This window comes from Octopus sinensis, linkage group LG15 (genome assembly GCF_006345805.1).
Source record: "Octopus sinensis linkage group LG15, ASM634580v1, whole genome shotgun sequence".
NCBI classification, from domain to species: Eukaryota; Metazoa; Mollusca; class Cephalopoda; order Octopoda; family Octopodidae; genus Octopus; species Octopus sinensis.
This window is the reverse complement of record NC_043011.1, coordinates 44,802,240-44,814,344: the sequence shown is the minus strand read 5'-3', so window position 1 is coordinate 44,814,344 and position 12,105 is coordinate 44,802,240. Positions and strand designations below refer to the sequence as shown.

Sequence of the window (12,105 nt, the reverse complement as noted above, 5' to 3'; positions counted from 1 at the left end):
ACCGCCACCGCCACTACTACCACCACCATCACCACTGCCGCCACTACCATTACTACCACCACCACCGTCGCCGTCACCGCCGCCACCACTGCACCACTACCATTACCACCATCACCACCGCCGCCACCACCACCACCATCACCGCTAACACAACACTACCAACAACAACACAACACCTCCACCGTCAGCACCACCACCATCACCACTACCACTACTACGACGACGACCACCACCACCAACAACAACAACAACACCAACACCAACCCCGCCACCAACGCCTAAGTCAACAGAGAAGCAACCTCCACCACCCACCCACCACACTCCTCTACTTCCGAGACCTCAGATTTGGTTTCGAGTTTCTTTTGAGACTTATTACTGTTGCTATGGTGACCAACTTATCGAAATGTTAAAAAGATCTTTAGAACACTAAACGACGTGGTTGAAGAGCCTTCACCTATCTGACCCCAAACGACGACAAAACGCGCGCGCGCGCGCGCACACACACACACACATCGCTGACGTTGCCAATCCAGAACTATATGCTAGGCCCACCACTACCAATATTGCTGTCACTACTTGAAGAGTGTTAACCAAAGTGATCCCGAACAACAATACACACTCACACACACACACACACACACACACACACACACACACACACACACGCGCACAAACACACACACACACACGCGCGCGCACAAACACACACACACATTCACACGCGCGTGCATACAGACACATACGCACACTGCCGTTACCAATCCAGAACAATATTACCAGGCCCACCACTACCGACACTGTTACCTCTGGTAGTAGAAGCTTCATCTTTCACGCCACTCCAGGCAAAAAGATCATCTCACTCTCTCTCTGTCACCCTCTCTCGCACTCTGTCTGTCTGTCTCTCTCTCTCTCTCTCTCTCTCTCTCTCTCACACACACACACACATTGCCATTGCTCTCCAGAACTATAACACCTGAACCACTGCCGCCACAACAATTTCCAAACGAAACCAATTGTCAGGATTGAACCAACAAACTCCAGGACACAATTAAAGGTAAGATTTATGATATCCTTACAAGTAGTAGTAGTAGTAGAGTAGTAGTAGTAGTAGTAAATGTTGTTGTGGTCCACGGTGGGGAATGTGCTGCGGTCCAGTAAACATTTTGAACGGTTGGTGAGATCAGCAAGACTGGCTCCTGTAGATGGACCTAATCCAGGATACAGTTGTGAGAACACTGCTAGAAGGCACTCTCGATACTCAGAATGATCCAGGAGCTGAGGTTTCCTTAACTACTCAGAAAGCCGTTCACCCTTATAAAGAGGTTTTATTTCCGTTTCCTTCTAAACTACTGTGGTTTTTACTTCTTCTCATAATATAACCTATGTAATCTCCGTTCTACACATTCACAGTAACTCGTACAATACCCTCTCATCGGTTGCTTATGTGGTTATAAGGAAATTAGTATAGTTTCGGTTACTATTTATTCTTCTTATCTCAGGTTTTGTTGTAACTTCTCGAGTCTTGCATGCGTAGTGGGCTTGCTGCCTGCAGCCTACGGTATCAAGTTAGCTGCTCTTTTCAACAATCTAATATAGTGGTTCCAAACCTTTTCACTACCACAGACCCCAGGATATTCTTTTCTACTCTAGACACAAGGCCCGAAATTTTGGAGGAGGGCGGCCAGTCGATTAGATCAAGCCTAGTACACAACTGGTACTTAATTTATCGACCCCGGAAGGATGAAAGGCAAAGTCGTCCTCGGCGGAATTTGAACTCAGAACGTAAAGACAGACGAAATACCTTTCTTTACTACCCACAAGGGGATAAACACAGAGAGGACAGACAAACGGATTAAGTCGATTATATCGACCCCAGTGCGTAACTGGTACTTATTTAATCGACCCCGAAAGGATAAAAGGCAAAGTCGACCTCGGCGGAATTTGAACTCAGAACGTAGCGGCAGACGAAATACCGCTAAGCATTTCGCCCGGCGTGCTAACGTTTCTGTCAGCTCGCCGCCTTACAGACCTCAGGATATTGAAAATTCTGTCAACATACTGATGGACCCCCTTTGTGGACCACCAGAGGTCTGCGGACCACAGGCTGGGAACCACTGGGCCGTGCCAAGGAGGCAAACTTTTTCTAACAGTTTTACTGGGCACTCTATTCCGATTTCCTTTATATTCCTCTTGATGCCTTCTGATGCTGTCCCCAAAGAACGAATGATAATTGGCACTACATTCACCTTCTTCATTTTTCATAGTCGGGCTATTTCGTACTTAAGAGGATTGTATGTGTCTATTTTCCCCTTCTTTCTTGACTATTCGTGGGTCATACAAAATCAACTATATAGCACATGTGATGCACTTTGTCCACCACTTTGTTCGGTCTGTTATGCTCTAAAACCTGATATGTTTGGATTGAGAAATCCCAGAGCATGAATAGCAAGTCGTCCATGAATAGCAAGTGGTTCAGTTTTCCCATATCTCTTCCCAGATTATACCCCAACTTTGTCTTCTGTAGTATTTCACTCAAGGGGAGCATTCTCAGCACAAAGATCAGTGGGGATACACTGCCCCTCTTGAAGATTCCTCTCTTGATTTTCATTTCTAATACCTGATTCTCTGCCGTCAATTCAGTTTTCCAACATTTCTATTATTAGCTAGCAGAATCGTTAACACGCTGGATGAAATGCTTAGCGGTATTTCGCCTGTCGCTACGTTTTGATTTCAAATTCCGTCGGGGTCGACTTTGCCTTTCATCCTTTCGGGGTCGTTAAAATAAGTACCAGTTGAGAACTGGGGTCGATGTAATCGACTTGCCTCCTTTCCCAAATCGCTGGCAATATGCCAAAATTTGAAATTATTATTAAGGCGATGAGCTGACAGAATCATTAGCACATCAGAATCATTAGCACTTCGGACAAAATGTTTTGTGGCATTTCTTCTGGATCACTCTGTTGTGAGTTCAAACTTCGTCGAAGTCGACTTTGCCTTTTATGCTTTCAGGGTCGATGAAATAAGTACCAATCAAGTACTGGGATCGATGTACTTGAATTTCCCCCTACCTCGAAATTGCTGGCCTTGTGCCAAACTTTGCAACCATTATTATTATTATGATCATAATCATCATCATCATCATCCTCATCATCATCTTTATTTATATTATAATTATTATTATTAAGATGACGAGCTGACAGAATCATTAGTGCATCGGTCATAAATTTATAAGGTAAATATATATATATATATATATATATATATATATAATATACTGACAGACGGATTTAGCTAAACCATCCGAGAGATGAAGTAGGCACTGCTGACGAGTCTGCAACTAACAGACGAAACCGGTCTAGTGCTCCTAGCATTGCTCGTGGGGCGGTTATCCCCCTTGTCAGTGTTTATACACACACACACACACACACACACACCACACACACACACACACACACACACACACACATATATATATATATATATATATATATATATATATATAGGCGCAGGAGTGACTGTGTAGCAAGAAGCTTGCTTCCCAACCACATAGTTCCAGGTTCAGTCCCACTGCGAGGCAAGTGTCTTCTACTAGCCTCGGGCCGATCAAAGGCTTAGTAGTGGATTTGGTAGATGGAAACTGAAAGAAGCCTGTCCTATATTTAAGTATTTATGTATTTGTGTGTCTGCGTTTTTCACCACCACCACCACTATCGCTTTACAACCGATGTTGGTGTGTTTACGTCCCCGTTACTTAGAGGTTTGGTAATAGAGACCGATAGAATAAGTACTAGGCTTACAAAGAATAATGCCTTGGGTAAATTTGTTCGACTGAAGGCGGTGCTCAGGCGTGGCCGCAGTCAAATGACTGAAACAAGTAAAAGAATAAAAAGAATTATCTATTATATAAAATCCGTTCTGTGTGTGTGTATGTGTGTGTGTGTGTGTGTGTGCGTGTGCGTGTGTGTGTTTCTCGGGCATTTTTCATCCGATTGCGCTCAAAGTTGATATGTAGATACCGACGGCACCAGTGCGTGTATAAGTCTTGAAAAAATTACAAAAATCGATTCCAGGTGAGAAGGCGATCGATAAAGCCATGGGAACGTGCATTTGTACGCGCAAGTACATCAGCTGTTGCGATCTGTGTTTCTCAAAGGGGAGACCTATGGGACGGTCGGACAAGTTGTTTTAAGAAAATTTGTTTAAATGTTTGACAACTCAGCACCGTTCATTGGACGGGCGTTTTGCTCGTATATATATATATATATATATATATATATATATATATATATATATATATATATGACGGGCTTCAACACGGTTTCCGTCTACCAAATTCACTCACAAAGCATTGGAGAGTCCAGAGTTATAGCAGAAGGCACTTACCCAAGTTGCCGTGCAATGAGACTGAATCTCGCCGAAAGCACAAGTTCGCAAAACGAGCTTCTTAACCACACAGCCAAACCTGCGCCTATTTAAAATCTGACTTATTCCGAAACATGTATAACTGCATCTCCTATTGCTTCAGTTAAAAAAAAAAAAAAGACGAAAAAAAAATAGTCGTGCCACAATTCAACTAAACGTTCACATTTTGGTTCATGTAGACATTTCTAGTTTGAAGTTTTTATCGTTTAGCATACGACTTACGTTAAAACCTCATTTATTTCCAAAGTGTTTCATGTCGTTTCAAATTAACGATTCACTGCTGCAGAATGTTATTAACACAGTTCTGCGAATGTTTCCTTCTATTTTATTAATCATCTCCAGTTTATCGCAGAGTTTTAATGTTGTTCTCCTTTTGTCTCTTCCGTTTAGTAACTTTAGACATCAAGGTGAGGTTTACGACGAGGAGCAAAATTTATTCATTTTTAATAAACCACCCGATATTTAGTATGTCGTCTGCACGGCGTTCATTTTATCAAATGGCGACACTGCATAGGAGGAAAAAAATCTAGCAAGTTGTCGGTTGCCGACAACAAATTGGCAATTATTTTCTACCATTGGCTCGAAGTAACCAATAAAGTGGGAGAGTAATTTTGAAAAGAGAAACTGTTTGGTGCACCACTTGTAGTGTTAGATGGAATATTGCCTTCCTGGGCGACTACTTTCAGTAGCATCGTTAGCCTGGGGTTTTTCACTAATTGCGGATTTTATTTAGTGTGTGCGTGCGCGCGCGCTTAAGTGGGTGAACAAACGAATATTGTACTCAATACATTAGTTTGGAGTTACATGTATATAATACCAGTTTGACTCAGTTCTCCATTGCTTAAAGTTTCGTGGACGTTAGAATCTCCTTATCTGATGTTCGGAGACACACACACACACACACACACACACACACACACACACACACACACACACACGCACATATACACACACACAAACATATATATATATGTATATTTCCATTGTATATTTTTTCCATCAATATTTTATTTTTTATTTCCGATTATTCCTCTGAGGAACTTCAGTACGAAACATGAAGACTCTTCCCTAACTCTTTTAAACGTTAAACTAACAAAATATTTGCTAAAACTTGTCTCTCTCTTGTTTTCTTTTTGTGCTCATTGCCTTCTTAACACACACAAATGTATGTATATATGTATTATGTATGTACGTACGTATTATGTATGTTTGTATGTATGTATACCCACACATACTTGTCTAATGCTGTCTGTTGTATCTTCTTTTCACTAGCGTACTCAATTCGGTGTCTCAGTTTTGAGGAAAACATTTTGGAGATCATTTGAATTTCTGCTGTTGTTGCTGGTGGTATTGCTGCTACTGTTGCTGTTGTTGCTGCTACTACTGAGAAAGACTCTCATATGAGGCGTTTCTCATCCTATAATTCTTTCTCTAACTCGGGAATCAAAGAAAAATATCCACATTAAAAAAAAAACTTGTTATTTACGAAAGCCAACATTCTATGGTGTTGATATAATCTCTGTGTAACAATTAGATATTCCCCAATGAAGAATTTTTCCAGATTCGTTTAAACGCAAGAATTTCTAAATCCGATGGTGTTACTCCGTTGTAAGATTTGGTTTTATTCGAAGACAAGATACAAGCAAGGATCGACCTAGCACCGATCAGAGATGCCAGCTGCCAACTCTGTTACCCCCTCCAAATCCCGGGGTAATAAGAAAGACAAACCTCCACCAGCCACGGGTCCCGGGAGTAAGATTGTGTCCTTGTCCAACAGCCTGAAGAAACATATCCAGATTATAAACAGCAATAAAGTCCACATTCTGTATGACACATTTAATGTGAAATCTCTTCCTGTTGAGATATTCACCAACGAGGAAATCGCTGAGAAAACTGTCCAACTTCGTATTGGCAACAACAGGCTTAAACGTCTGCCTCAGACAATCGCCAATCTAAAAATTCTGACTTATCTTGACATTAAGAATAACAACTTAAACAAATTCACCAACAGTATTTCGGAGATGAAGAATTTAGCAGAGCTTGATCTGACCAACAATAATCTAAGGAAACTCCCTTCTTCCATACACAAAGCTTCTTCTCTTTCTGTGCTCCATCTAAAGAACAATAAAGTGTCTAAACTTCCAAACAAATTCGGTAAATGCCCGGCGCTTTCTCATTTAGATCTTTCGTACAATTTGATTAAAACCTTTAAAAAGAATGTCTACGAACTCAATGCTGCCATAGATATGTCTTTTAACCGTCTGAAAAGCCTTCCAGCTGTCACTGTCAAAAAGTCGAGTGTAAAAGTGTTTAATCTGTCCCACAACATGATTGAAAAACTACCCGAGAGTATCCACAAGCTAACGCGACTTACTCGACTGAATTTGACGCAGAACCAACTCAAAGTGATTCCTGCCGAAATTGGTCAGTTACGTTACCTGGAATATTTAAATATTTCTCATAATCAACTGAATTCTGTGCCTGAGGAACTCTGTAACATAGCTACAGCTCTCCAAGAACTGGATCTCTCACACAACCAGATCACCTCATTTCCAGATCGTGTAGAAAATTTTTGCAATCTGAAACTTTTGAATTTATCGTTTAACCAAATCGAGTACATTCCGACAGGAGTTAAATTCCTGACTTGTTGCGAGGATATAAATGTTTCTCACAACCATTTGACTTCCATGAAGTTTGCCGTAAGTCTTTCAGAACTGAGTGATCTTGATGTTTCCTACAACAATATCGAGGTTATTCCTGACGATATAGAACAGATGAAATCTCTACGGAACTTAAATGTTTCGTTTAACTGTATCAAAGAAATCCCAGAAAGTATTAGTCGCCTTCCATCTTTAAAACATTTCAATATATCTGGTAATTGTATCAATTCTTTGCCGAAATCACTTGGAGAAAATCAAATGCTGAGATCTTTGGATATTTCCCAAAATCTCATTTCTACTTTACCTGCAGATCTCTATACGTTAAGAAATCTCGAGTTGTTCCATTTTTCCAACAACAATATCAGTGAAATACCTCAGTCTATAAAACATCTCTATCAACTCCAGTCACTGGATGTCTCGCAGAATAACCTTCCAGGTGTCTTTCTTCCTAAAACCGTCTGTAAACTGTATCTGTCCGAAAATCCTTTACGAACAAACTACGACGATACGAAGTCGACTTTATATTTAATTGGACAAAAGGATCATGCGAGTCACTTAACAGCTTTGGAATTGGTAAACCTCAACTTAGATGCCATCCCTCCGGCTGTCTTTCAGCTTCGTCTTCTGACTCATTTAAATATTTCCAAAAATGACATCAAAGATCTTCCAGACAAATTCCATAAGCTTCGTGTTTTGACTTCCTTGGACATAAGTGACAATCAGCTCCCTGGCCTTCCACCTTCGTTTAAATATTTAGGACATTTAGAGAAGCTGAATGCCAGCAAAAATAACTTGAAGCGATTTCTACCGGAATTAACGACACTAATTCACTTACAGGAATTAAACATGTCCACAAACCACATCACAGAATTGCCAAATCATTTCGGAAGTCTAAACAAACTTCTGAAACTGGATCTTTCAAATAATCAGTTACAACAATTCCCACGTGATCGTATTGATGTTTTCGCGTCGTTGATTTCTTTGGATTTGTCCAACAACCGAATCACCTTTATTCCAATTCAGTTCACTTACCTTTACAGGATTAAACTTCTGATTCTTGCAACGAACAACGTTGAAATTCTTCCAACTAAAATCAACAAAATGGCTTCATTGGAAGAGTTGGATGTCTCTGACAATCTGCTTACAGAACTCCCAGAAAATCTTGGTAAACTGCCAAGCATTAAAAAGATTAAGGTAAACGACAATAAAATTACGGCGGGTTTCCCAAAGAATTTTGAGCATCTTCGCAAGAATGTCGACGTAGTGTTTGAAAACCAATCGTTCTACAAGACACGCTCGGGCACCACCCCTGCTGCGAAGCCTTCAGTTTTAGATCAGTTATCGATTCCAGAGAAACAAGATAGAGATTCCCAATCAATAACACCTGAAAGGTAACCACGGTGGTTACTTTTCAGTGATTGGCTGCAGTCCGATTACTAAAAGAAGTAGAAGGTAACAACCTCAGCAGCGATATTGAAACTTAATATTTTAATCCATTCTAAGGCGGCGAGCTGGCAGAATCGTTAGCGTACTGGAGAAAAATTCTTTGCGGCATTTCGTCCGTCTTTACGTCCTGAGTTCAAGTTCCGTCGCAGTTGACTTTGCCTTTCACTCTTTCGGGCTTGATAAAATAAGTACCAGTTGAACACTGAGATCGATGTAATCGATTTACACCAACTCCCACCCTGAAATCGCTGGCTTTGTGCCAAATCAATATTTTAATCCATGTTAAGGCGGCGAACTGGCAGAATCATTAGCACACCGGGCAAAAGTCTTGGCGGCATTTCATCCGTCTTTACGTCCGGAGTTCAAATTCCACCGAGGTTGACTTTACCTTTTATCCTTTCGGGGTCGATAAAGTAAGTACCAGTTAGCACTGCGGTCGATGTCATCGACTGACCCCGCTCTCTCGAAATGACTGGCCCTGTGTCAAAATCTGAAATCCTTGTTTCGCCGAGGTTGATTTTGTCTTCCATCCTTTCGGGGTCGATAAAATCTGTACTAGTAAAGTACTGGAGTCAAAGTAATCGACTTACGCCCATCTCCCTTAAAATTTCAGGACTTACGCCAAAATTTTGAAAGGAACACTTTAATCTTTGTTTATAACCCACTCACCCACCCCTTTTGGGTAAAAATTAATGGATAGACAATTACTGGAGATAAATATTTAAAAAAATAAAGAAAAACATTTAAAAACAAAACCAAAAATCTATGCAACTAATGACACTCTGAAGGTCATGTTTGAATTCAGCAGGACAGAAAGATAATGAAGTACTTATTAATTAATCTAATTAATTAATTAATTTAATCCATCAATTTGTTAATTAATCCATCATCTTGTCAATCAGATCAACCAACTTCTCATTTTTAATTAATCCATCAGTTTGTCAATTAAATTAATCAATTTATTGATTGGTCCATCAGTTTGGTAATTAAATTAATCAACTTGTTGATAAATTCGTCAATTTATTAATTACTATATAGATTATGATTACTATAATCTTTCTATCCATTTGTCTATCTATCTATCTATCTATCTATCAGTCTGTCTATCACAATAATACATTACAGTATATGATTGAAATTTTCCTCTACTAAACGCCTTATCTCTCTCTCTCTTTATCTATCTATCTATCTATCTATCTATCTACCTCTATCTCTTTCTCTCTTATTTACTTCAACAAACTTTTTAACCATGTAATTCCGCTCTTCACGTCGTTAATATTTCTCTTTCTTTTCACCTCTCATGTGAACTAATCACGTTGTAGTGGTTACCTTCGACGTGATTGAGCAACCAATCCCAACTGATTGGGATTTACTGTACGGTTTGTATCATTCATCCTTTCCATCGTTAAATGCCATCTCTTACTTTATGGAAGACCTTTGCATAATCTATGAAACACATGAACACGTCCTTTTTGCATCTCCACCGTCCGCTCTGTTACCATTCTTAGTACTAAAATAGCATTCCTAGTACCCAGCACCCTTTACAAAGCCAAACTGTTCAATTCCAATCTCAGGTGTTATTCTGCTTTCTCCTCAAACGAGTGAAACTCTCAGAATGATTTTTGTAACCTAACTCACTAGATTAATCGTACGATGTTGTTCAAGGTCAACTGCTCCTGATATCTTCGGTAGCGCAATAAAGATGGATTTACTCAGATCTTCTATAAATTTCCCATCATCAAAGACCTCGTTTATTTCACTTGTCAGTATTCTAATTCCATATTCTTCCAATGCTTTTATCATCTCAATGACAATTCCATCTAGTCTAGCAGCTTTGTGGGGTTTTTTTTAATGTCTTGTGCCTTTAGTAGAAAGGATTATTATTATTATTGAGTGAGAGAGCACTGCATGCCTTGAAAGTGACACTGGGACAAAATATACGAAGACCAGTATACCCATCATGACTACCAATCGGATAAGAGTACACCATGCACATGCATAACAACCATATGTGCGCGACATGTTGATCTCATATCAAGATAAACAGCACGTATATATATACACATATATACATATATATACACACACACACATATATATATATATACACATGTATATTATATATATACATTTACATCTATACATATGCATCTATATACTATATATATATATATATATATATATATATATATATAATATATATATATATATATATATATATATACATACATACATATATATGTGCAGATGTATCTACACATATATACATGCATACATATATACAATATATAAATACATATATATATATATATATATATATAATGTATATATGTGAAATAATAGTTTCAGTATTAATACTGAAAGTATTAAAGCTGATACAATCTCACTTTACAATAGAGATGTTATTGTTTCACTTTGATACGTAATACTGAAATAGTGGAAGAAATAAGAGATTGCTCCGAGCTCGCATTAGGCAAGAAGTTGAAAATTATTTTGACCCATGACACTGCATGGACCCGAAGTAAGTTATGTGTAAAATTTGAATGAAATTGCTTAGGTAGTTCTCGAGTTTTTCGTGATGCACACATACAGACACTCAGATAAATAGATAGACACACATTCTCAGTTTTATATATATATATATATATATATACGACGGGTTTCTTTCGTTTTCCATCTACCAAATCCACTCACAAGGCTTTGGTCGGCCCGAAGCTATACCAGAAGATTCTGTGTGTGTGTGTATGTGTACACATACATATATGTACACATACATATATGTACACATACATATATGTATCATAAGAAATAACTGACAAGGGAATAAGAAATTCGTTAGCTTGCAGCTGTGTGTATACATACACATACATACGCACACACACATATACACATACACACGCTTACATACGTACATGCGCACGCGCATACACATACACATAAATGTATATTCATTTATTTATATTTATATAATCATTCGACTGAAAACATTTTCAGGGCGGTGCCCCAGCATGGCCTCATTTTGATGAATGCAACAAAAGATGTGTGTGTGTGTGAGTGTATGTGTTTCTGTGTATGTGTATACACCTACATTCACGTATGTATGTATGTATATATGTATGTATGTATGTATGAATGTATGTGTGTATGTATGCATGCACGTATGTATGAATGTATGTATGTATATGTATGTACCTATGTATGTATGTATGTATGTATGTATGTATGTATGTATGTATGTATGTATGTATGTAAGTATGTGTGCATGCATGTATGTATATGTATGTACATATGTATGTATGTGTGTGTGTATGTATGTGTGTGTGTGATGCATGTATGTATATGTATGTACATATGTATGTATGTATGTATGTGTGTGTGTATGTATGTATTTATGTGTGTATGTATGAATGTATGTATATGTATGTACATATGTATGTGTGCACATGCGTGTGTGTAATGATGTAAGCGTATACTCTAAAGATAAGGCTAATAGTTCCGGGTGGGGAGAAAAAGCGTATAATATTTTATTCCAATAAAGTGTTTATTTAAATAATGCTCATAAGAACTACATTGAAAT

General features: G+C 38.7%; 1 protein-coding gene across 1 annotated transcript; it reads left to right on the top strand.

Moving 5' to 3' along the window:
* Positions 1-324: 324 nt before the first annotated feature.
* LOC115219917 (leucine-rich repeat protein SHOC-2-like) lies at positions 325-8,685 on the top strand. The gene is made up of 2 exons (XM_029790224.2): positions 325-1,054; positions 5,695-8,685. The coding sequence occupies exon 2, from the start codon at positions 6,093-6,095 to the stop codon at positions 8,475-8,477; it is 2,385 nt and encodes a 794-aa protein (XP_029646084.1). The 5' UTR covers positions 325-1,054; positions 5,695-6,092; the 3' UTR covers positions 8,478-8,685.
* The last annotated feature ends 3,420 nt before the right edge of the window (positions 8,686-12,105 follow it).